Here is a 27,285-nt window from a genome sequence, read left to right on the forward strand (position 1 = left end):
GGAATGACACTTTGCAACTTTTTCTCACTACTGATTTACTTTTTTAGTTTTTTTCACTACAGGGCAAGACCTTCACCACCATGACCCACATCCCTGGATCACTCCACTTTCTCTCCCATGGTCCAAAGGGGGACCCTCCGGCCCAGTTCTCATGAAGGCTGTAGGTACTACGAAGCACTGCCTTAGACAAGAGCTAATAAAAACGTGGCATCATCCCCTTGTAGCAGATTTTTTTTTTAATTTATTTTATTTATTTGAAAGGCAGCTTGAGAGAGAGATATGATATATATATATATATATATATATATATATATATATGAGAGAGAGAGATCTATCTATCTATAAGAGAGAGAGATCTTCCATCGTTGGTTCACTCCCCAGGTGACCACAATAGCCAGGACTGGGCCAGGCCGAAGCCAGAAGCCAGGAGCCTCATCCAGGTCTCCCATGTTGGTGCAGGGGCCCAAGGACTTGAACCATCTTCTGCAGCCTTCCCAGGTGCATTAGCAGGGAGCTGGATTGGAAGTGGAGCAGCCAGGATTTGAACAGGTGCCCATGTGGGATGCTGGCATCGCAGGCAGTGGCTTAACCGGCTGTGCCAGTGCCACACCTGCAGCTGATTTTTTTCATTTTCGTGTTTTTAAAGTTATACTTTTGAAACATCTAGGTGGGGGGGCCGGCACCGTGGCACAGTAGGTTAATCCTCCACCTGCGGGCAACCCATATGGACGCCGGTTCTAGTCCCGCCTGCCCCTCTTCCAATCCAGCTCTCTGCTATGGCCTGGGAAAGCAGTGGAAGATGGCCCAAGTCCTTGGGCCCCTGCACCCGCGTGGGAGACACAGAAATCTCTTGACTTCTGGCTTCGGATCAGCGCAGCTCTGACCGTTGCCAACAACCATTTGGGGAGTGAACCAGCGGATGGAAGACCTCTCTGTCTCTTCCTCTCACTGTAACTCTACCTCTCAAATAAATAAAATCTTAAAAAAAAAATTTGGTGGATCTGAGTTGGACTGCTACATTTTAAGTTTTTTGTAAGTCAGCAGATTAACCTTTTCTTAGATTTGAACAGGTTTTTCTTAAGGACAACACAACAGGAAGGCATGGGTGAGGTAGGCAGGTGAACAGTAGTGGTCTACCCTGCCTGGGGACTGACCTGGTCCAACCCCACTGCAGGACCAGTGACCCCCGGGACTAGCTCGTGAGCTGATGATCTACACAAGCAACATGGACATCAGGCTTCCAGGCCACCTTCCACGTCCCTGGCTGGAAACTCACCAGCACCATCAAGGAGACATCAGCTGTGATGTGCTGGGAGCCAATGACCAGATGAGGGTCTTGAACCAAGGGACGTTCTTGACCACACTCATGCCTGGTGTAGATGGACATTTCTCCCGGAACACAGGCCAGGGTGAGCACCCAGGGAGCACTGGCCTTATGCCAATTCCATCCTGCTCCCAGCTCCCAGGGGATTTTGGCTGTGCCCCACACACTCACGGTCAGGAAAGCAAAGGAGATGAGAACTGCCGTCTCTCCTGCCACCCCACTTCACGTTCTGCGCGCCCATTCTCAGCGCACCCCTTGTGTGATAACTTCCTACTCAACAGCATCTCCACATAGCAGGCCCCTACAAATCAGCAAAAATGACCCTCGGAAGCAAAATAAGTAAAATGAGAAACAAATATAATTTAAAATTTATAAAGTGAAAAACGGTTGGAAAACATGGAAATATGCTCAGCCTCACCGGCCGCTGGGGAAATGAAGAGGAAGACAATGAGATGCAGTGTTTAAGCGGCAGACTTCAAAGCTTTGTCTGTGAGTGGTGCTGCAGGTGGAGAATGTGCTCTTTTGCCCCCTGCTGGTGGCTGAGAGGCAGAGATGACAGAAATGGCTAATATTACACTGAATAAAACCCCAGACCACACACTGAGAGTCTACTTTCAAAAAGGAGGAGGGAGAGAATGGATAGCTTATCTTTCCATGGGATGTTAACAAATAACAAGTAGAAGGAAGCAGGAAAATAATCAATCAGCATTTTACAAGCAACAGTGACAACTGATTCAGCCAAGAGTCCTGTGAGGACGGCCAAAGCACTGGCCACGAACCAGGAAGGAGATGGGAGTTCAGAAGCACCAGCTCACCAATTACTTCTCAGTCACAAAGGTCAAAGGTCAAAGGTCCTTGGAAATGGAAAAACCAAACTGACGCTACAAGTGACGTCAGATTGGTAACGGAACTACCATGGTGTCACCCAGACGTGACGTGTCTGGAAAACACATGCTGCCCCATTCAGCTGGACAATGTGTCTGCAAAAGCCTGTTTACCCAGAAGCAAACATTGTCACGGCAGACAACTTCAAACTGGGGGCACTGTGCACAACTGAAATGGATTCTTGACAATGTCAATGCCATTCAAGACCACAAATCCAGGGAAACAGTTCTAAAATTAAAGAGAATGAAAGAGACATAACATTTACATTTAACGTGAGCTTTCTGGCTGGATTCTCGGAGATAAGCTAGAAAGGATCTCACCGGGACAATCAGAGAAATTCTAACAGGAACAAAACAAAAATTTAATACAATGCTAACTTTAGAAAGTAGGATAACAACTACTTTTACAACTCAAAGCTGAGAGTTCTAGGACTCATTTTCAAGGCTAATGTCCTAATAACAGCATTCCAAGATTAAACAATTTATAAAAAGTCAGACGTATTCATTGACTAGCAGATCAGAATCCCTCATCAAAGATCTCCTGAAACACACAGAATGCCACCACATTTAAGGTTCACGAACATTTTTTAAAAACCCATTTTATTCAATAATTTTGAAAATGAAAAAAGGTACAAATGTTTGGAACCATGATCTAACATCTAAAAGTGAAATTTAGCATGATCTTTTAAAAAATTACAATGGGGAGCAGGTATTTGGTGCCATGGTTAAGCCACCGCTTGGGATACTCTCATCCCACACTGAAGTACTTAGTCTGGGTTCTGACACCGCTCTCCACTCCAGCTTCCTGCTCATGGGCACCCTGGGAGGCAGCAGGTGCCGGCTCAAATAGCTGGGTCCCTGCCGTCCACATGGTGGACTCAGTGGTTAGAACTCCTGTCTCTCACACACATTAAGATTTGGTGTTTTTTCAAGTTAAAATGATACCAGTAAAGCAGATGAGAATGGGACTACTCTGTCACATCATCAACTCAGGGCCAAATTTTCTCAAAGGAAACATATAGGCATCCATCTTGGTGACAGCCGAATATAAAAGATTTCAGACTTACAGTGGAATTTTAATGTTTTTAAGAAAAATAATTTGAAAGTTACCTTCAGAAAATCATGCAAATGTTTAAGGACACCTATCCTGACTTCATCAAGGTCTTTTAAAAATCCATTAAAAATTGGAACCAGATCTGCAGCTGTCAACTGGTCTCCAAGAATAACAGCAAGCTCGTGGATGGAGAATGCTAATGTTCTTCGAACTTTCCACTGCAGAAACAAAAACTGCATTAGTCAGCAAGTGCCTCGCTAGGACTCCAAGTATTAACTCAGAAAAATTAAATCAGAATGTAAGTTACAGTTTTAATAATAGATACTAAGTTTTTAATGCCTATTATGTGTCAAAAAATGATGACAGAAAAAACTTAAACCTCTACAACATTTATCATCTCTTTTAATTTATGAAGGAAAAAACTGCCTGTAAACAACAAGTAACAGTTTTGCAGCTGTCGGAACACTGGGTTCTGAGCGTGCGGCCCCAGCCCTGGCTCACTAGTACCCAGGGTCATCCCCAACTCCACTGCTCCCTTTCAGACTCTGGGCTGCCTACCATGGATTAAAAAACAGCAAAACTTGTTTATGAGGAACTGACAATTTAAGAAATCTGAGAACAGGAAAATCATCTTCATACAGGCCTGGAAAACAATTTTGAAACAGAAATTTTTACTGTATTACTGAAAACCTTAAGTTAAAAACATCTTTTCCTCTATGTTGTCTTAAACTTAAAACTTTTACATTGCTATTTAACTTAAAATTCGACCTACAGACAAGCAGGTTATAGGAAGCGCTCACTGCCCTCCCCAGCTAGGAGATGCCCTTCTCAGAGAATAGATGGATGTGTGTCTCAGAGACATTCTGCCCTGGAGGGGATGGGAGGCACCGGAGCCCGGCTGTTGGGAGCCTGCCTAGCTACCCTGGCAGCCAAAGGCCCCTATCCCATAGGAATCCCTAGAGTTCCATGGAATAAAGATCGAAAGTTACTCCCAGCCGCCCAGCTGCGTAGCTCCGTGCTGAGAAGTGGTGCCAGGGCATGGGACAGCAGGATGTGCACTGCTCCGCCTCTTCCACTTTCACAACCGTGCTGAACACACTACAGTTCTCATAGGTTGAAAAACTCTCTTGGGATCTATAGTGCAAAAATCAAATAAGCATTTATAACAATTTCTGGGGGAGGGGGAATTAAATCCTATATTCTCAAGAATTAACCTACAGGTAAAGTTTGGACAGTAACTATTTGTAAGTTAGGAACTCGGGCACACTAAGTAAGATGACAACTTCTAAGGCCTTGGGGCAAAATGAAGCAGCTAAACTGCAGAATCAGAGCAGAACGCTAGCTCTCGGTGTTACTTTTAAGCTCTTTCATACATAATTTACTGAACCCCAATTATGTACTGGACACTAACAGAAATCCTTTAGATTCTGAAAGCCAGAACATCACCCTTCCACACGCATGTTCCGTTCCTTCCTAGGTGCTTCCTCACCTGCATGTCGGACGCCAGGGTCTCGTAGGTCTCTCTCAGGCAGTGCCAGTTCTGCCTGCCCAGCGTCAGGGCCACACCTGGCAGGCTGTAAGCACAGTGCTTAGCGATTTCAGTGTCAACCGTCTGTGCACGAGAGGGATCAGTCATGGATAAATACTGATCTAACAAAGCCTGGGGTACAACATCCTATGAAGGAGAGATGACAGTGACACATTTGGTGCAGTTTAAACACATTTTTCAACCATTTAAACACAATATTAGGCAAAATTACTTTTAAGCATATGCATTTTATCACAGTTCTAAGTACCTAAAATTGGAAAGAATTCATAAGAAACACACGCTATGGGAAATCTATAAATAAGCAAAAGCAACTCTAGGAGGACAATTATAAATTAAGATCTTAGACAACAGCTTAAAAAACATTCAGGATTTTTTTTTTTTTTTAGATTTATTTATTTCAAAGACAGAGTTACAGAAAGGCAGAGAAAGAGAGAAAGAGACAGAGAGAGATGTCTTCCATCCACTGTTTCACTCCCCAAATAGCCAAAACAGCCAGAGCTTGGGTTATCCAAAGCCAGGAGCCTGGAGCTTCTTCTGGGTCTCCCACATGGGTGCTAGGGACCCAAGGACTTGGGTCATCTTCTATTGCTTTCCCAGGCCAGAGCAGAGAGCTGGATTGGAAGAGGAGCAGCCGGGACTCGAACTGGCACCCACTTGGGATGCTGGCGCTGCAGACGGCAGCTTTACCCGCTATGCCACAGCACCGGTCCTGACAATCAGGATTATTAAAAGACAGAGCAGTACCTTTCAATGCAGGCAGAGATGAGAGTCTGATGTACACCCACCCTAGTGAGTGAAACAGGTAGTCTTGTGTACACTAGCAATATGTTTTTAAAAAAACAACGAAATCCTGCCTGAATTAGATGGAAATTTAAGTCCTATCCATAAAACATTTGAGTGTATGCATATGAGGACTTGCATAAATGTGAGGGACAGAAGAATGCATGTGTCTGTGTGTCCAATGCAGCTGCAGAAGGACACCTGAAAGCAGCAAAGTGGACCAACAGGGGAGAAACACCAAGCAGGAAACTCACTGCAGCCTGCTTTCCTTTCTGAATCTTGAGCACCATAAACTTACTACCTGTAAGTTATTTAACAAATAAATGAACATGAAATTCATTCAAAGAATAAGATAATCTGTGTACATTGACTTGATATCCACTCCTGACAATAATTCAGTCCCAGAACCAAGCATGGGTAGACAATCACAATGAATGCAGCACTGCTTGCAACAACAAAACCAAACTATAACCAAAAGCACCTGTGCCATGATTTCAGTCACGGCACAGAGGTCAAGATGCTGTTTGGGATACCTGTACCCCACACCAGCCCATCAGAATGGCTAGGTTCCAAACCTGGCTCCACTTCTTTTATAGTTTCCTGCTAATGAGCACCCTGGGAGAGAACAGGAGATGGTACCTGCCACCCATGTGGAGACCCGGATGGAGTTCTGAGTGCTGGCTTTGTTCTGGCCCAGCCCTGGCTGTTGCAGGCATATGGGAAATGAACCAGTGGTTGAGAGATTTCTCTCTCTTTGCCTTTCAAATCATACAAAGTTTTTTTGTAAAGAGGCGCTGTGTGAACCCTCTGCTGCTGCGCTGTGGGAGCTCATGACCGGAGAGCTCCAAGATACAACTATAGGGGGAAAAAAAAAAGGAAAGGCAAAGCGCAACCTGCCACACTGCGGTGACTGCATGCACACACACACGCCTCCCCATTCAGAATCCAGGAAAGGAAGGCAACCTATTCTCAACGGCACTTTCCTCCTGGCTTCCTGCCTCTTTGCACATTTGAATCTCTGAAATCCTGCCGTATTCTGTGAATCTCAGCAACTTCAGCAGGATGGCAGGACCACACCTGATTTTGAAAGACAAAAAGGGGGCACACGTGGAAGCTCGGGTGCCCACAGATCCGTGAGGGCACCCCGGAACCGAGATTCCGGTCGCACTGAGTGAAGCGCGCGACTCCAGGGCGATGGGGAAGAAAGGACGACTGCACATTTGTCTCTTCTATCTTAAAAGCACTCACAAAGGAAGACTATACCAGATCCGAAACGGGCTTTAAAAGGGAACTACGGACATGCACACAGGAGAAAGAGGCTGGTCACTTACCTGGATTTTGGACTTCCTTTCCTCTTCAGGGCTGAAGCTGCTGTTGGTGCTCAAGTCTGAATCGTTATGGATATAGTGAAGGGAGGAGTCCATATTCTGTTAGGATAAAGCACCCAATTAAAGCAGTGTCCCGGCTCTACGTTTTCTCCATTTAATCTTACTAAGTTACTTACCTCCCAAGAGTGCCCAAAGATACAAATACATACAAATCTGTCGTGTTTTAAAACGTTTACAAACATACCTAAGACCTCCTAAGCACGTCCCTGCCTTAAATCAAACTTGCTGAATGGGATGCACGAACATGAGTTCCAGAAAACCAACAGTAACTAGAAAGCAAGTATCACAGATCAGCCCGTTTACAAAACAGTGCTGAGAGGGTTCTGTCCGTCAGCTGCCTCAGAGGCCACGTGGGCAGACAGAGTGCTGCTTCTACTATCTAGCAAGGCTGTTAGTACGATTTTCATAAACACCAATTTTTTACCAAAAAAAAAAAAAAAAAAAAAAAAAAAAAAAACAGAATTAAAACACTCAAGAAAAACAACCTTCCCAAATGCAGACAGATCATAACAGTCCAATCTCCAGTAAGCGCTCAGGGCTTGATTTCAAGGCACTGGTGTTACACAGACTTCTAACTGCACCGATGTCAGCTGACAACGATCAGAACAGAGATGCAGTGAGGTGCTGCGAAGTCTCTCCCTGCCCACAGTGTGCGCGGAGGCGCTTTCCTAAGCCCAGCGCCCAGCAGCTAAGGCCAGACTAGCTGCGATGCCGTCCTTCTCCACACTCACATCAACAAGGGTAGCACATGATGCCGGCTTCATGAGGATGGAGCAGGAAATGAGGGGAGGGCTACACAGAGGAGCTACAGGTAGGCAGCGAAGACGATGCTAGTGGCAGTACCCACCCTCACACTCCAGAGTCCAGATAATGCCACTGGCCCTCCGCACCACGGCCTCAAGTCCCGATCTTCCACTCAGAATACTGTGTTGCTCGCTGCAGTGAAATGGTCCGATCAGAAACAAAGCACCTCTCCAAAAAGAAAAGGAAAGAGTTAATCACTCTTGATAAAGGGCTTTGTTTCCAGTAAGACTATTTCACTGCAGTGAGCTAAGTCAACATTGGGTCTACCAAGTGGTCACGGAGACAGGCCTGGGCTTTGCCACTCCAGGCATTTAAAAGGACACTGCTGTGTCAAGGACAGGCCATGGTGAGAAAGACTATTGTTGCTTTATGCGAAAGGAAGAGCTGAAAACCCAGCAACAAACAGAAGGCACTAAGGACAAAGTGATGAGCTACACCTCCTCCCCAACAAGAGACTTCTGACCGAAACTGCTCTCAGACGTGGGCAAGACTTGACAGAGTTCGTTACCTCAACAGCATCGCTGATTAAAGGCACAGAATCATCCTGGCTTATTTTACAGTTTGGTAGCTCATTTATACCCAGATCATCTTCCAGGTCACTTCTCTTCTCTATGCCGACGGCCTCCTCATGGGCATCCAGACTGGATGCACGCAGTGCAGCGGACAGCACCTCCACCTGGGCTGTGGGCAGAGGAGGACACACAGTGAGCAAGTTCAAGCTTCCCCAGTTGCTTTACACACTACCAATGAAAGGTGTAATTTTTTGACATTGCCATCAAACAGCTGAAAAAAATTTCTACTGTAGGAAATCATTAGTTTTTCAGAGAAAAAGTAGAAAACTAATATGCTTTCATGAGATTAAACATTTATCCACTACTGTACATTATTCTGCGTTAGTATGAAAGAGAGATGCTATCTAATTGCTGGAGGCATGTCCAGTGTATTAAAGGAGTCAAGTTCAGGGTGAGTCGCTATGTTTGGTAGTGTGTGAATCAGACTGGCAAGGCTTACTTACTACGCTATCTTAGCAGAAGAGCAGCCACACACCCTGCCAACACAAAACAATGGCAATGACAAAGATTTCAACATTTCATAGCTCATTCCAGTTTACTTTCCCCAATTTCTTTTTGAAAATGAAACTCATACCTTGTCCCCAAACCAGGGATCCCCAGTGAGCACTGTATTGCTTGCAGAAAACCAAAGTGGCAACTTATCAAGCAGTGGTTCTTAAACCTGGGCACTAGCACTGCCTCCCTTATAGTGGTGATTAAAAATTAAGAAAAAACATTCTTCCAATCTCCAATCCCAAATAACTGTGAAATTCAGCCAAAAGTACTGCTCAGCACTTACTCCAAATTACAATCCACCTGGATGTTCAAAATATGACCATTTAAAATTCAAATGTATTTAAACAGGGCAATCATTACAGTGCTTTATTAAGACAACCCAATACGACATGCAGGAGACACAAAGGATGAGGTTCTTTTCTAGGTGCTCATTACTTGCTAAATCAAGTAACTGAGAGTGCTGCTCACTCCAAGTGCTAATGCACGGTTCTCATTCTTCGCAGAATTTCATTGCAGTTTGTACCAACCCTTATTTATTTTTTTAAAAAAATCATCTGAGTGCTCCCCAACCAAAATAAAACAGCTCAAAGTATACTGCGCAATACATAAAGGCTAAGATGTTTGTACCACACAAGGTACATGGTGTGTGAGTATGACCCCTACTGTTCCCTGGGAAGTAATAAAAATTAGAGCCTTTCACAGAGGAGGACTTACTACACAGGCCATTCACCTCCACATGGACAGTGCACTTCCCTTCACTCTGTCCATGTTAACTCTGATCTGTCTGTTCATAAACACATACAAATTGAGTTACACTGTGAACTCAGTATCTTTAGAAAACTGATACAAAGAAGATGGGGCCCAGCGAGAATTCACAACTCCAGCCAGAGAACACAACAGAATCTAGGCTCAGTGACTGCTGAAGTGTTGCCTGGACACAGAGTTGACCTCCCTGAAGGATGCAAGGAACTGAACACACAAGTGTTCATCAAGATTTGCATCTCACCCACAACACAGACTGAAATCCAAGAACCAGTTATGCAGCAACGGATTTGAAAAATTGTGAGCATCACCAAAATCTGATGCTAGTTTTCTTACTAACAGTCTTAGATTGCTATTCCGAGACACAGTTGCTGAAATATTTTTGTCCACCAAGATCCAAGAACACAAGGGGAACTGGTAATCTCCTCCTAGTTCAGGCCATGTCTCTCACACAGTCAATAAATTAACATTCTGGGTGGAAACCGTCAATCCAGACCATTGTGGTTCAACATGATTCATCAGGCACACACATGCAGAGAAGAACCCAGTGAGGAAAACCAAGCAACTTAAGCACACACCTGTGGAAGACACATTTCGCTCATTTAAACCCAAGATTCATGAAGAAGTGCAGTCCTCAATGACACATGCTTAGAAATCAGGGCCTCCTGGGATCATCACATCTACTCCTTTCTTGAAAAGGCTGGCATGGCTGAGCTAACCCTTCCTAACCTCTAACTCCTCTACAATTTCCTACTAACAATTTACTGATTTTAATGATTTTTTGACCAGGACTGCTAAAAGGGCCCAGTTCTTCCACTGGGCCTAAACTGGAAAGGAATTTGTATTTCATTAAAAAAAAAAAAAGAGAGAGACTGCTAAAAGGGCCCAGTTCTTCCACTGGGCCTAAACTGGAAAGGAATTTGTATTTCATTAAAAAAAAAAAAGAAGGAAGAGAGGAAAAGAGGGAGAGAGGGAGGGAGGGAGGGGGAGAGAAGAAGGGGGGAGAGAGAAATAGACAGACATGTGTTTCCTATCCACTGGTTCACTCCCCCAAATGCCTCCGATGGCTGGGCTGGGCCAGTGTTAGGTGGCAGCCAGGAGCCCAGGACCCAACCTAGTCTCCCCTGTGGGTGGCAGAGACCCAATTACTTGAGTTGCCTCACAGAGTATGCATTCACAGGAAGATGGAATTGAGAGCACAGCCAGGACTTGAACCCAGGGACTCTAATCTGGAATGTGGGCATCTTAACCAGTGTCTTTTTTTTTAAAGATTTAATTGAAAGGCAGAGTGACAGGGATAGGAGGGTGGAAGAGATCTTCCAACTGTTGGTTTATTAACCAAATGGCTGAAATAGCCGGAACTGGGCCAGGCCAGAGCCAAGTGTTGGAGGGAAAAAATATTAAAACCATGTACTCTATTTCTCAACTTACTACCTACTATATATCAGAGACCCAGTAGTGTTTACCATGACAGCTCCCAGAAAAGCCTTAGGCCTGGCAATCGTTTTTTCCCCGTAAAAATGGAATTTAAGAAAAAAAAAAAAAAGACATGAGTTATTGAAGTTTGATGAACTTAAACTGAAGCTGATACATAACAGACTTAAATGAAAAGATGAAAGTTGTAAAGACATTAAACACTTACTGAAGAGCTATCCTTAGCTGTGAGCATCCTTAGTTTCAGACATAATTCTTTGTGCCTCAATTCTCCACATACGGGGTAGAAGAAAACGAAGGAATGGAGGGAGGCCATAAAGGCAAGATTGTGGAACAGATTCTAGTTTATAAACAAAACGAAAATCTCAGTGCTTCCTGTATCATTGGGTTGTCATAAAATGTGGAAAATGGCAGGATGGGGGCAGGGAGGGGCAAAAAAATCAATGACATGGGGGCTGGCATCGGAGTGTAGTGGGTAAAACTTCACCTGTCACCTGCAACACCGGCATCCAATATGGGCACCGGTTCATGTCTCACCTGTTCCATTTCCGATCCAGCTCCCTGCCAATGGCCTGGGAAAAGCAGTAGCAGATGGCCCAAGTGTTTGGGCCCCTGCCACCCTTGTGAGAGACCTGGAGGAAGCTCCAGGCTCCTGGCTTCAGCCTGGCCCAGTCCTGGCCATGTGGCCAGCTGAGGAGTGAACTAGTGAGTGGATGGAAGCTCTCTCTCTCTTTTTTATTTGTTTGAAAGGCAGAGTTAGAGTTAGAGAGAGAGAGAGAGAGAGATTGATTGATTGATTGATTGATTGCATTTGCTGGTTCACCTCCCCAAAAGGCTGCAACAGCCACAGCTGGGCTGCTCCAAACCCAGGAGCTAAGAGCTTCTTCTGGGTCTCCCATGAGGGTAATAGGAACCCAAACTTGGGCCATCTTCTGTGGTTTTCCCAAGTGCATTAGCAGGGAGCTGGATTGGAAGTAGAGCAGCTGAGACATGAACTGGTGCTCATATGGGATGATGGGGCTGAAGGCGGCAGCTTTATCCGCCATGCCACAGCACTGGCCCCTAAACAAACAAATCTTAAAAAAAAAAAATTTACACAAGCCCCCAGTTGAGGAATGAAGCTGTGATAGTAAAACTATAAGATACCCACCGTGAGAGGGAAAGAAAAACAGAGTGCTCTGCTGAAAATACTCAGTCCTGAATCCTGATGAGAATGGAAGGGGAGAGGGAGTGGGAGATGGGAGGGGTGTGGGTGGGAGGGAAGTTATGGGGGGGGGCATTGTAATCCATAAACTGTACTTTGGAAATTTATATTTACTAAGTAAAAGTTAAAAAAAAAATATTCAGTCCTCTGCTTGCCGTGGTTTCAGAAAACAATAAAAAGGGAGCAAACCACTGATGTCGGCAACAAGGACCAATCTTTGACATTAGGTTTCAGTGACAGTCAGACTCAAAACGGCTACCTGTCGCCTGACTCTCTCTAAGCGAAGTTCTGGAAAAGGCAAAATCATGAGGCCAGAAAATAGACCAGCGTTCACCAGAGGTTGGGCTGGACGGAGAACTGGCTACGAGGGGCACAGGGAAAGTTTGTGTCCTGACTGTGGTGGCAGTGACTTGGCCATACACTGTCCAATCTCACGGAACTACCCACTCAGAAAGTTGAATTTTACTGATACAAATTATATTCCAATAAATCTTAAAAAACAAAGGTTAGAAAAAGCCAAAATGATCATTCATCAGCTAAAATAATTTCCAACACCCAAGGATATGAATTAGCCTTTAATCTGATCATTTATTTTTCCTCCATGTGTTAAATTATAATAGAAAACCTCTAAAAATCACAATAAACTAAAGCCAAATAAAGGAAAGTGCTACCTTAGCAGCACTGATGCAGTTTCCAAAGTTTGAGCATAACAATGCTGTGCGTGCTTTAGGAGGACCCCGAAGGCACCACCTCAGAGACGGGAACTTCCCAACACTGAGCAAACGCACTTTTAGCATTTTAGTTTTTAGAATCAACAAGGAAGAAAAAAAAAAAAAACAAAAAAAACCAACTCACAGCCATATGAGATCTGAAGAGTTGTAGTTACAGGATTTTTCAAAGTTGTTTTTTGTTTTAAATGGCATTTCAAATTTCTCTGAATGATCATGACGAATTATCGAGAGGGTTAAGGCCTCCAAGGAGTGGAAACAACACCTTCACCAGGCGCTGGCCCCACTGACTGCAACCCTCTTCCTCACCATGAGTGAGAAACGTCATTTCATTTTCATACTGCCATACTTAGAACACACTTTCCATCTAATAAAAGAAAACATTTTATTTTCAGATACTAACACTAGAACAACTATTAAGGTCCTTGTTAATAGGAATCCAGGTGATACTATGTGTAACTCAAGGGAAAGAAACCAAAACCAAAAAATGTCACCTCTACCTCTCAGATAAATAAATAAGATAAAAATAATATTAAGATGGGGTGGGCATTTAGTTTAGCAGTTAAAAAGCCAGCAGGGGGCCAGTGCTGTGGTGTAGTGGGTCAAGCCACAGCCTGTGACACCAGCACTCCATATGGGTGCCAGTTCAAGTCCTGGCTGCTCCACTTCGATCCAGCTCCCTGCTAATAGCCTTGGAAAAGCAGAAGTGCTTGGACTCCTGCCACCCACATGGCAGACCTGGAAAAAGCTCCTGGCTTTGGCCTGGCTCAGTCCTGGCCGTTGCAGCCACCTGGGGAGTGAACCAGCTGATGGAAGATCTCTTTCTGTCCTCCTTCAAATGAGGAAAAAAAAAAAAAAAAGCCAGTTGTGATGCCCGCATCCCACAGTGAAGTACCTGGGTTTGACACCCGGATCCAGCTCCTGACCAGCTTCCTGTTAATAGAAGCTCCGGAGGACAGCTTCAGTGACTTAAGTAACTGGTTTTATGCCACTCTCTTAGGAGTCCTGGCTTGAGTTCCTGGCTCCTGGTTTCTGCCTCCCAGCCTTTGAGGGCAACTGAGGAGTGAACCAGCAGATACAAAACGCTCTCTCACTTTCTGCCTCCCAATTAAAACAAACAAACCTACAGCACTTAAAACATCACAGTCCATGGAAAACAAACATTTCCACTCACTGTTAAGACCACAGCTCTCCCTTATAAAAAACACTTCTATTTTATAAAAAGCTAATGAGATATAGAGCAAAATAGTTAAGGCAAAACTCAAAATGAAAATGCGCAACACTGAATAATGTAAAAATTCCAACACAGGAATTTGTTAAGTCAACACATTTGTATAAACCACAGTATTGAATACAGTTAGGAGCCAACCTTAAATTAAATGTACTAAAACTAGATTCATCATATTTACAAAAAGAATCTAAGAATATATGATGATGATGGCCATGTTTAAAGGTAGGCAATTTTTCCTGGAAAGAAAAATGTTTTTAAAGTCAGAAAATAACATTTTATTATCAGTGCTAGAATGAAGAACTTGGTCGACTCGTCCATACCTTTAACATCGGGGTCATCAATATGGGGCTCGAGATTTTCTATCATTTCTTCAAGTTCCTTTCTGGTGGCCATGGTAATGTTTGGAGAACCTGGCCTGGGGATTTCAGATGCTGCTTCTGGTCTCTCTGGGCTGAGGTTTTTCCCAATGTCCTGTTCAAGCTCCACATCTAGGTCTATCTCAGGAAGAGGAGTCCTCCAGAAATAGAAAGAGTTGTACAGTTCCTGATCTAAGACGGCTGAATCCTGCGAGCTGCTGCCAACCTCTGGTCGAAATGCAGATTTGTAGTTACCAGGATTTTTATCCCTCTCACTACTGGCTGCTTCCTGATGAGATGCTGAGGACAAAGCACAAAGCTCCGAGCTGTCCACTGGAACACTCAGTTCACCTGGAGAGTTCCTACATATCTCCGCAGCAGGCTCCTCTGCTGTGTGTTCCAGGCCGACACTGCAGGTAGTGACTCTGAGATCTGAAGGGACGTCCTCCGGCCTGAGGTGCACATCCTCTGGGACCTCTTGATCTCTGATCCTTTTACATAATGTTTCATTTCAGGGGGAGGGAGGAAGAAAACAACATCAAAGTATAAAAATAATCACCGGGAGAGGAGATATTACATACAACTTTCTGGTAAGTTACATATTCAAACTGAGCAGTTTATGTGTATTATTATAATGCTTTTTCCATCAGTTTCTGTATTCAGAGATGCAAACACCTGTTAACTATTCAAAAATTCTATATAAAATTGGAGAAGATATCGTGTAAGAATCCTGGGGATTATAATATCATGCAAATTTCAATACTAAATAACTAAATAGCACAGAAATAATTACAATGCATTTTAAGATATATACAATTTTTATTGTACTGCTACTTTGCTCCAATGACACAGCAGCAAGCTAAAAATTAAAACCCATTTCCTTACATCAAAAAAGGTAGGAAAAAAATCCATGCAACAGTAGAAAAGATACTGATTCACACTCAGAGTATATTAAAATTTGTTCAAGTATAATTGAAAGATTAATTTGAGTCTTTCCACAACTTTCACTTCTACTCCCAAAGGTTTTTCCAAAATGACATGCTGACTTAACTGAAAAGAGCTTTGTATAAGTTCCCCAGTTAAGCCCACTGATTATTGATAGGTTTTATCTAAATGACCAAAGATAGCTTTATTAACTCTTGTATTTGACTCAATTAAATTTAACATCTTAGCATTTCTTGAACACCTACTAGGAGCCAGAAATGAATTCCGTACTGGGGATTCCAATATTAATGAGATCTAGACCTTGCTTTGGAGGCACACAGGAGGAGGAGCACAGAAGCGAATGACTGACGGCAGAGGCACAGGTGAAGGGGAGGCAAGGGGAATCACTAGGCTTCTGAGGGAGCAACAGGAGCTGTGTTTACAAGAACTGTTGAGTATTCATGAGGCTGATGGGAAGGAAAAGGAATTCAAAAAACAAACAGCACAAACGAAAGAGCTAGCGGAAAAGCCACAATGCATGCAGAAAACAAGTTTATAGCAGCTAACAAAGGGAAATGGGGGATGACAAGGATGAAAAATGTCACAAGGACATTATTACACATTAAATACCTGTGGAATTTATCCCATGTGCAATAGCAAATAATGTGGGAATTAAGGAAATCACATGAAAATACTTCAAAAAGTTTTCAGAGAAAAATGGAATGAAAAGACAAGTTTATGTTGGTACAAAAAAATTTTGCAGTCCTGTGGTGAGTGTTTAGCCTAGCAATTAAGACACCTGCATTCCACATCACAGAGCCTGGGTTTGATCCTTGGGTCTGGCTCCTTATTCCCCACAGAAGATCCTCTGTCTCTGCCTCTCCCTAATGCTGACTTTGAAACAAATGAATAAATAAATAAAGGCACACACACACACACACACACACACGAGAAAAAGAACAAGTTCCCCATCCACCGGTTGACCTCTCGAATGACCAGCAACAGCCAGGGCAGGACTGGGTTGAGTGGAAGCGATGAGTGGGTGGCAGGAACCCAATCACTTGCGCTACCACTGCTGCCTGCATTAGCAGGAAGCTGGAATCAGGCACCAGAGCCAGGACTCAAACCCAGTACTCCAATATGGGTTAGGGGCACCTCATCTGGCAACTTAACTGCTAGACCACACACTCACGCCCATTTGGTCCATGAAGACATATGTCTTTTCTTCTCCTTTTGTTATAAAGGACATTCACAGGTTAACTATTTTTTTATTTTTATTTTTAAAAAATATTTATTTATTCGAAAGTCAGAATTACGAGAGGAGAGAGAGAGAGAGATCGATCCTCCATCCGACGGTTCACTCCCTAGATGGCTGCAATGGGTGGAGCTGCACCAATCCGAAGTCAGGAGCCAGAAGCTTCTTCTGGGTCTCCCACGCAGGTGCACGGACCCAAGGACTTGGGCCATCTTCTACTGCTATCCCAGGCCACAGCAGAGAGCTGGATTGGAAGAAGAGCAGCCGGGACTATAACTGGCGCCCATATGGGATGCTGGCACTTCAGGCCAGGGCGTTAACCTGCTGCGCCACAGCACCGGCCCCAGGATAACTGGTTGACTCTGAATGGAATCTACAGATCAGGTAATAGTACTCTATCGATGGTAATTTCCTGATTTTGATAGTGGACTATAGCTATTTTTTTAAAGATTTGGGGGGGCCCACACTGTGGCATAGTGGGTAAAGCTAACACCTGTAGTGCCAGCATACCATATGGGCACCGGCTGGAGTCCCCACTGCTCCAATTCTGATCCAGTTCTCTGCTATGGCATGGGAAAGCAAGAAAAGATCGTCCAAGTCCTTAGGCCCCTGTATCTAGAGGAAGCTCCTGGCTCCTGGCTTCAGAACAACTCAGCTCTGGCCACTGTGGCTATTTGAGGAGTGAACCAGTGGATGGAAGACCTCTCTCTCTGCCTCTAACTCTGCTTTTCAAATCAAATACATAAATCTTCAAAAAAAAAAAAAAAAAAAAGGATTTACTTGGGGGCCCACCCTGGTGTATAGCAGGTAAAGCTGCTGCTTGTGGTGCCTGCATCCCATACAGACACTGGTTCGAGGCATGGCTGCTCCATTTTTGATCCAGTTCCCTGCTAATGTGCCTGAGAGAGCAGCAGAAGATGGCCCAAGTCCTTGGGCCCCTGCACTCATGTGGGAGACCTAGAAGAAGCTCCTTGCTCCTGGCTTAGGATCAGCCCAAAGATTTTTTAAATTAATTAATTAATTTATTTATTCTAAAGGGAGAGCAAAGGGGTGGGAGAGAGATCTTTGTTCCAGTAGTTTACTCCCCAAATGATGCCAACAGCCAGGGCTGAGCCAGGACAAAGCCAGGAGACTGGAACTCCATCCAGGTCTCCACATGAGGGCGGAAGGGATCCAGATACTTGGGGCCATCTTCTGCTACTTTCCCAGGAATATTAAAAGGGAGTGTGATGGCCGGCGCCACGGCTCACTAGGCTAATCCTCCTCTGCCTGTGGCGCCGGCACTAGGTTCTAGTCCCGGTTGGGGTGCCGGATTCTGTCCCGGTCGCTCCTCTTCCTGTCCAGCTCTCTGCTGTGGCCCGGGAAGGCAGTGGAGGATGGCCCAAGTTCTTGGGCCCTGCACCTGCATGGGAGACCAGGAGAAGCACCTGGCTCCTGCCTTCGGATCAGCGCGGTGCGCCGGCTGCAGCAGCCATTGAGGGGTGAACCAACGGAAAAAGCAAGACCTTTCTCTCTGTCTCTCTCTCACTGTCCACTCTGCCTGTCAAAATAAATAAATAAATAAATAAATAAATAAATAAATAAAGGGAGTGTGATGAGAAGTGTAGCAGCTGGGATTTGAACTGGTACTCTTACAGCTATGTTCTAATGTCTTATGTTTTGAGGCAATATTCAGTGGTATTTAAGAGTGTTGAAAAGAAATAACATGTCTTGGGGCAGGCGCTATGGCGCAGCGGGTTAACGCCCTGCTCTGAAGTGCCTGCATCCCATATGGGCGCTGGTTTGAGACCTGGCTGCTCTCTGCTATGGCCTGGGAAAGCAGAAAAAGTCCTTGGGCCCCTGCACCCGTGTGGGAGACCTGGAAGAAGCTCCTGGCTCCTGGCTTCAGACTGGCACAGCTCCAGCCATTGCAGCCAATTGGGGAGTGAACCATCGGATGGAAGACCTCTCTCTCTCTCTCTCTCTCTCTGCCTCTCCTCTACCCTCTCTGCTAAAGTCCGACTTTCAAATAAATAAATTTCTCTAAAAATAAATAGCATGTCTAAAACATTCTTAAAGAGTTCTCAAAAAAAGTTATGATTGCTTTATTCAGAAATATGGTAAAATATTAGTATTTGGAGAATCTGTGAAAGGGTATACAGAATTCATGAAACTTTCATTTAAGACACAGAAAAAATAACTTAAAAGGTCATTTAGTATACACAATTATTCCAGAGGCTTGAAGTTCCTTGATCACTTTCTCAGCCTCAGGGTTAAGATTAAATTTTAATACTCTTAGCAGCAAACCAAAAGGAAAATTGTCAGGTAATTTCATTTGTCCAAAAAATACAATGCTTTAGCTTCTTAAAACTTAAACCTTGTAATATGGTTTTTAAGAGAAAACTAGAAGATACACACACAAAAATCTCTAGTTACTAAATTCCAGGAGGAACTACTGCATGCACAGCTTCAAGCTGTCAAAAGTAAAAATTCTCTAAATTTTGATTCTTCCTAGAGCTGGGTAACATTCAAGCTGCTAAATGCCAAATACCGATATTGTTAATCACTAGATTTTTTTTTTTTTAATTAAAAACATTCTATTTATTTGAAAGGCAGAGAGACAGACAGACAGAGATCTCTCATCTCCTGGTTCACTCCCCAAATGGCCACAATAGCAGGGGTTGAGCCAGGTCAAACACAGCAGCCAGAATCAATCCAGGTCTACCATGTGGGTGGCATGGATCTGAATACTTGCGCCATCACTGCTGACTGCAAGGGTGCATCTGAGCAGAAAGCTGGAATTGGAGCTGAGCCAGGACTCAAATCCATACAGGATGCAGACATCCCAAGTGGTGTCTTAACTACTATGCCAAATGCTCACCCCAATCTAATGCTACTGCATAAAACAAAAACCACTGTGAAATTTCACTGTGAAATTAAGACATAAGATTCTACATGAGAGAATTATTCTATCTCCTAAGAGCACCAGAGGGCAGGTCAGAAGTTTTTCAAAAAGAACTGTAAACTTCTTTTTGTACCCACAGAGTCAGAAAATTGAGTGTAGTTATTTCAAAGAGAAAACGGATTGTGGAACATCTGGTTACAGCAGCACTGTGTCCTGAGCTGAAAGCGAAGCTAACTCGCCAGCATACACTTTCCAAGTTCTGCTGAATGAAGTTTTAACATTAATGAAATGCTTCCAAGTCTGTGCCAATAATCAACTTTATTTTCACATAACTGGCATTATGTTAGGTTGACCAAAAACAGCCTAAGTGGTTTGGTTACTTCAGGTTTGTCACATGAAATCCACATTTTCTCAGAATAATTCATAATGTGTCAGGCCTAGTGACAATGTTCATATAAGGATGAGCTTGGAGCCTAGTGGATGACATAAGCAAATGCATAATTAAAAAGATACGATTCAAGATCAGTGCTCTCATCCTAGTGCTACTGATGGCAAAAGACAAAAGCTCTGAATTTCCTGGAAAAGTCAGGAAAGGATTCTTACAGGTGATGAGTCTAGGGACGCCAACACTCTGACACTCTGGACTAAATGAGCGCACAGGCGGACAGGGCAGCTTCCCAACAGACAGCGGCAAGAACACAAAGCAGGGCAGACCAAGCTCACAGCATGTGCAATCTAATGGTTTCACTGGACACGGAAGAGAAGGCTTATTTTTACAGTTGTAAAATGCTAATTTGCACATTTAACTTTGTTTCTGGTGAGAGTCTTTATCAACACTTTTAGAGAGGCACTGACTGCCTAACCCAGGATGAGTGAGAGATACACCTAATGCAAACGGTCAGGCTTTTGTAAGCAATAAATGCTCCAAAGAGAAGTGGGTGACAGTAAATGTTTCCAGGGCCAGCTGAAGCACCACACAATGAATACACAATAGTGGAAATATACTAACAAGAGCTTGCTAACTTTGTAATGTATTTGTTTGAGAAATCTGAATCCGGGGAAACTGAAAGAATTGTGAGAACAGGAATCAAGTTCTAGCTTCCCATCTGGTTCATAGTAGGTGCTCAGTTAATGTTCGCATGCTCAATCAATCTTAAACAACAGCACAACAGCTTTCAGACGGCTTAAAAACAAAAGCCAGTGCAGTATTTAAGAAGAGCAAACTAATGGTCCTAGAACGAAATAATACATAGGACTACTTCATGAAATCGGGACATCAAATTTTCACAACATTTAATACAACTCCTTCCGTAGCCAGGAACTCATCTCTTCCCTCTACCACATCATTAACACAAGTAAAGTCCAATAATCGGCGAAAGTCCAACACTGTGAACAGAACTGACTTGACAATAAAACATACCTCATTATAATGGAAGGAGAACTAAGGAAATTAAGTATCTTGCTATGTACAGGCACTCGGCAAACACAGCCTTGACAGCCACACCAACTGTTTTTATTTTTTTTTTTTTTTTTTTTTTTTTTTTTTTTTTTTTTTTTTTTTTTTTTTTTTTTTTTTTTTGACAGGCAGAGTGGACAGTGAGAGAGAGACAGAGAGAAAGGTCTTCCTTTGCCGCTGGTTCACCCTCCAATGGCCGCCGCTGCAGCCGGCGCACCGCGCTGATCCTGGCAGGAGCCAGGAGCCAGGTGCTTTTCCTGGTCTCCCATGGGGTGCAGGGCCCAAGCACCTGGGCCATCCTCCACTGCACTCCCTGGCCATAGCAGAGAGCTGGCCTGGAAGAGGGGCAACCGGGACAGAATCCGGCGCCCCAACCGGGACTAGAACCCGGTGTGCCGGCGCCGCAAGGTGGAGGATTAGCCTATTGAGCCACGGCGCCGGCTCACCAACTGTTTTTAATCAATAAAATTTTATTGGCACACAGCTCCACCCATCTGTTTATGTAATGCTGATGGCTGCTTTCACACCACAAAGGCAGAGTGTTTGTGACAGAGAATGAAAATATTTGCTGGCCTTTCACAGAAAAGCATGCCATCTTCTGTCTCTTATAATTCTCTGAAAACTTATGCTCTCTTACTTGACCCTCTCTAGATTTAAAATAAATAAAAGTTACACAATGATCCTTAATACACTTGAATACAAAATACAACAGTACACTGACTTCACAAATGAAAAACAGAAAATATTTCCCCCATCATCATTTGTGTCAAACTCCTTGCCGCACTTCATTTCAAAGGAACCAACAGGCATGGCAGGCTAGGGAGACAGGTGCAGAGTGATTTTTCTTCCTTTACAAAAAAACAGTACCTCAGGTATGTTTGGCTATTCAGCAGGAAAGTAGGAAAACGGGCAAAAAGTTAAAACAAGGCAGCAGAGAAGAAAGAAGAACTGCCAAATCAAAACATCAAGAAAGCAAGTATCACAGAATCAAGACCTACAGAAGAAAATATCCATTAGCATCACAGGGAAGGACAAGACACCAACACAACTCTATCATTAGTGTAGGGACTGTTCCAGAACATGTACTCAGGTAAAGTGCATGACACTGAAAGTCTATGCACATCTCTCATGCACTAAGTCTGAACTGTGTTTTCCCTAAGAAATAATAAACTAAAAACACTAAACTTTGATAGAAAATTCATAATGTGAGAAAAATGCCAAAATAAAACTCAGAATTAACTCTTTAAGCTTTATTTTAAAATGTGGCTGCCCTATTAGATTAACATGGTTAAAAACTCAATATTCTAGTTAGTAACTACATTAATTTGGTACTAATCATTAAAAATGTTTTCCCTCTCATCTGAGAGATTACATTCATCATCATGTAGCCAAAGAATCCAAGATCCACAACTGAACTGACTGAAAAGGGAAAATAATAGACAGCAATGGACAACATATTCCTAAACTAGACTTCTTAAAAACAAATTTTTAAATTATGCAACAATTAACCCTGTGAATTCTAAACATCAATAAATAGCTCAGTAAGTAGATAATTTACTAAATCAGTTTATTCAAATGTTACACAATCTACCACATAGTATTCCATGGGCCAGGAACTAATCAAGGTAGATTAAATGCATCTCCACATTCATTACACACAGAAGAGACAACAAACAAATGCATTTAAAATGAAACTGTCAAAATATTCACCAATTTTTACATCGAAGAGGAGCAATCAACTCTCCAAAAAGAAATGATGTTTACAAGCAGTAAATTTGGAAAACAGTAAAACTGGAAAACAAAGTTTTAAAATAATACCTAGTTTTGTCTTCTACTGAGATATCCTCTGAACTTTTGCTTTCTTCTTTGAAATACTGGCCTGAGCTAGACGGATTAGCGAAAGTGGAAATGAAGGGTCCCAGAGACTGAAATGCTGCTTGGCGAACCTAGGAAGAAACACAGGACAATAATAAAACATATGAATAAAGAGTTATATTTTTTTACATATAAGCATGCATGTATATTTATATACACATAGATTTATACATATTTTAATAATCAACTTTTCATACACCAAAGTCAAACCATGTATAGAATAATAAAGCATTTTCTTAAAAAAAAGATTTGAAAGGCACAATTACAGAGACAGAGGGAGAGACACAGAGAACAATGTTTCATCTATTGGTTCACTCTCTAAATGGCCACAATGTCCAGGGCTAGGTCAGGGTGAAGCACGTGCTTGGGCCATCTTCTACTGCCTCCACAGGGAGCTGGATGGCAAGTGGAGCAGTAGGTACTCAAACCAGTGTTCATACCGTATGCTGGCATCAAAGCATTTCTAAATGAAATCCAGATTCAGAACCATGGTCCCGGAACGAACCTAATTCTTCCTCCTCTCCAGCTCCCAATCACAGGGTTTTGTGTTATTCAGCTGGCCCCCCAGCTACTCAACAAACATGGTCAAGAGTAAGAGGTTTCCCTTACGGAAGAGAGGCTCTGCTTCAAGTGTGGCGTGTTGAGAACCTAGGGTCTCTATCAGCGCTGTGGCAGCTCCTTAGGCAGCTGTTTTCCCCCAGGAGAGAGAAGCCAAGAGACCTTCATAGTACTAGCCTCCTACCCAGCCAAGACCCTGTCATCCTAAGGTGACTACGGACATACCCAAAGCCATGCTTCCTAGAGGGAGCAAACACTTTACTAAAGTAGTCTAGCCAATCACTAAGCCAACAGGCAAATAAGCAATGGAGTGGGCATGACCAGAATCCAAGCTGTTACATTGTATTATCTAAAATGTTCAGCTTCCAGGACTGGTTTTCAACAGCAAGCCAAGCCACCACTTGCAAAACCAGCATCCCATATCAAGAGTGCCAGTCTGAGTCCTGCTACTCTGCTTCTGCTTCAGCTTCCTATTAACATGACTGGGAAGATAGTGAAAGATGGCCCAAATACTTGAGCCCCTGCCTCTTGGCTTTGGCCTTCCCCAAAATGGCTGCAGGGGCCATTTTGGAAGAGAGTCAGTGGATCCAGGGTCTCTCTTTGTCACTCTCTCTCATTCTGTTGCTCTGCTTTTCAAATAAATAAATATTTTAAAAAATAAATAAAATGTTCAATTTTGAACAGAAAATACAAAGGATGTAAAAAATCCCTTCACGGGGGGAGAAAAAAAAACCACAGGCAACAGAAATTATTTGTGAGACCAATCAGATTTTGGACTTAAAGACTGGAAGTAGCCATTATAAATGTTTTTGCAGAACTAAAGGAAATCACAACTTAAAAAGTAAAAGAAGGTACAAGGACAATGCTGCATCAAACAGAGATTCTTACAGAGAGAAATCATAAAAAAATTCTGGTGCTGAAATGTACAACTAAAGTTAAGAAATTCATTATCCAAGCTCAATATCAGATTTGAACTGGTGAAAAAACGGAACAATAAAGTTCACAAAAGACAAAGAATAGACAGGGAAAAACAAATGAGGAAAAACAAACAGATCCTCAGCGAAGTAAATGTAGGAGAGACCATTAAGAACATTAACCAACGTATTATGGGGGTACTAGAGGAACAGAAAAGAGAAGCCATATTTGAAGAAATGATGGCTCAAAACTTCCCCAAGCCGGAGCCACGGCTCACTAGGCTAATCCTCCGCCTTGCAGCGCTGGCACACCAGGTTCTAGTCCTGGTCGGGGCGCCGGATTCTGTCCCGGTTGCCCCTCTTCTAGGCCAGCTCTCTGCTGTGGCCAGGGAGTGCAGTGGAGGATGGCCCAAGTGCTTGGGCCCTGCACCCCATGGGAGACCAGGATAAGTACCTGGCTCCTGCCATCGGATCAGCACGGTGCGCCGGCCGCGGTGGCCATTGGAGGGTGAACCAACGGCAAAAGGAAGACCTTTCTCTCTGTCTCTCTCTCACTGTCCACTCTGCCTGCCAAAAAAAAAAAAAAAAACTTCCCAAGTTTATGGCAAAATAATAACCTTCTCATCCAGGAAGCTCAATGAACTCCAAGTAGAACAAACTAAAAGAGATCAACAAATGATTATATCATAGGAAAAATTCTCAAAGTCAAGGCAAGGAGAAAATTCAGAAAGCAGTGAGAGAATTCAGAAAGCAGTGAGAGGAAAATGACACATCACTTAGGAGGGCTCCCCAATAAGATTAATAGCCAATGTCTCAGCAGAAAGGAGGCCAGAGGCAGTAGAACAACACATTCAAGGTGCTCAAAGAAAAAACTGTCAACCAAGACTTCTATATTCAGCAAGCCTATCTTTCTAAAATTGAAGGTGAAATAAGGACATCCCAAGCTGAGAATTTGTTATCAGGAGATCCACATTACAAGAAATATTAATGAAAGTTCTTCAGATTGAAAGGGGGTAACTCCAGATAGTAATTCACAGAAAGAAAAGACTACAAAATGTACCCTTGCCCCTCAAGACCCTAGAAAAATATGTGCAAATTAAACCCAAAGCAAGCAGAAGGGACAATATAATAAAGACTAGGGTGGAAATTACTGAAATAGCAGAGTTGGCTCTTTAAAAAGATTAACAAAATTGACAAACCCTTTAGTAGACTGGCCAAGAAATAGACCTAAGACTTAAATTACTCAAATCCCAAATCAAAGAAGGGGCATTAATTATTATTGACTTCACAGAAATACAGAGGAATACCATAGATAACAGGATACCAACAAATTAGGTAACTTAGATGAAATGGACAAATTGTTAGAACAAGAGACTACTGACTCAAAAAGAAGACAGCCTGAATATACCCACAAAAAGTGAAGGGACTCAATCTGTATTTTTGAAACTACCTACACAAAGCAAAGTCTAGACCCAGATAACTTCACCACTGAATTCTACTCAACACTGAAAGAATATCAATTCTTTACAAATTCAAAAAAAAAAAAAAAAAAAAAAAACAAACAAAAAGTGCCACAGAAGAGGCAATACTTCTCAACTCATTTTATGAAGCCACTGATAACCAAAGCAGACAAAGCCACCACAAGAAGACTATATACCAAAACTTCTTAATGATATGCATACAAAAACCCTCAACATACTATAAGCAAACTGAATCCAGCGAAATATAAAAAGAGTTATACACTATGACACATGGGACTAATTCTAGGATAGCAAAGTGGTTTAATATCTAAAAATCAAATAATGTATTATGCCAATAAAATGAAAATCAACATGATTTATATTTGTAAACACTTTTTGTGGGTCTGGCATTGTAGCTCAGTAGGATAAGCCATAGCCTGCTATGCTGATGTCCCACATGGGTACCAGTTCAAGTCCTGGCTATTTGCTCCACTTTTGATCCAGATTCCTGCTAAGGAGCCTGGAAAAGCACTGAAGATGACCCAAGTGCTTGGGCCTCCTGCCACCCACATGAAGACCTAGATGAAGTTCCTAGCTCATGGCTTCAGCCTGATGCAGCCCCATCCATTGCTGACATCTGAGAAGTAGCCCATCAGATGGAAGATCGATCGATCGATCTCTTGTGCGTGCGCTCTCTCGCTCTCTCTCCCTTTCCCTCTATAACACTGCCTTTCAAATAAATAAGTTAAAAAAAAAAATGGAAGAAAGAAAGAGAGAGGGGGGAAGAAAGAAAAAACAAATCTTAAAAAAAGAAGACATTTAGTCTGGCTACAAAAAAAACAAATTATTAATAACTCCATCTGGGTCTCTCACACAGGTGCAGGGCCCCAAGCACTTGAGCCATTCTGCACTTTCCCAGTCCAATAGCAGGGAGCTGGATCAGAAGTGGAGCAACTCAGACTCAAATTAGTGTTTATATGAGATGCCAGTGTCGCAGGCAGTGGCTGAACTGACTAAGGCACAACACTGGTCCCATAAATTATTTCTTAAATGATGAACTCCTTTTACTTTAAAGCATACTAAATTGTACTATTTTATTAAAATGGTACTCAAACAAAAACCTACCCAACGTGAAGGATCACTGATCAAATTAATAAATAGTGCTGATAGCTTAGTCCTCCGAATCTCTTGACATGTTGCACAGGAAACCGCCATGAAACACTCAGCACAAGCCTTTCGGACTCCCCACACATTATCAGAACAAAGCTGGAAAAACCTGGGCAGCTACGCAAGAGGACAGGATTTTTGTTAGACAAATACAGTTACGTTTCAGCAGTTTCTTCTCTTTCAAATGCTGCTTTCATAGTGTTTAAAATAATGAATTTTCTTAAAAA

General features: G+C 43.0%; 1 protein-coding gene across 7 annotated transcripts in view; it reads right to left on the reverse strand.

The window, feature by feature from the left end:
• PPP4R1 (protein phosphatase 4 regulatory subunit 1) overlaps positions 1 to 27,285 on the reverse strand; it is an 84,277-nt gene that overhangs the window by 7,342 nt on the left and 49,650 nt on the right. For all 7 annotated transcript variants that reach the window (XM_070050488.1, XM_070050487.1, XM_070050486.1 and 4 more), the window contains 7 exons: positions 27,017 to 27,175; positions 22,903 to 23,030; positions 14,530 to 15,056; positions 8,292 to 8,464; positions 6,923 to 7,018; positions 4,752 to 4,937; positions 3,319 to 3,480 (listed from right to left, as the gene is read on the reverse strand). In XM_070050488.1, the coding sequence (XP_069906589.1) occupies positions 3,319 to 3,480; positions 4,752 to 4,937; positions 6,923 to 7,018; positions 8,292 to 8,464; positions 14,530 to 15,056; positions 22,903 to 23,030; positions 27,017 to 27,175 (1,431 nt within the window). The remainder of the gene's footprint in view (positions 1 to 3,318; positions 3,481 to 4,751; positions 4,938 to 6,922; positions 7,019 to 8,291; positions 8,465 to 14,529; positions 15,057 to 22,902; positions 23,031 to 27,016; positions 27,176 to 27,285) is intronic.

Source organism: Oryctolagus cuniculus, chromosome 10 (assembly GCF_964237555.1).
Source record: "Oryctolagus cuniculus chromosome 10, mOryCun1.1, whole genome shotgun sequence".
NCBI lineage: Eukaryota > Metazoa > Chordata > Mammalia > Lagomorpha > Leporidae > Oryctolagus > Oryctolagus cuniculus.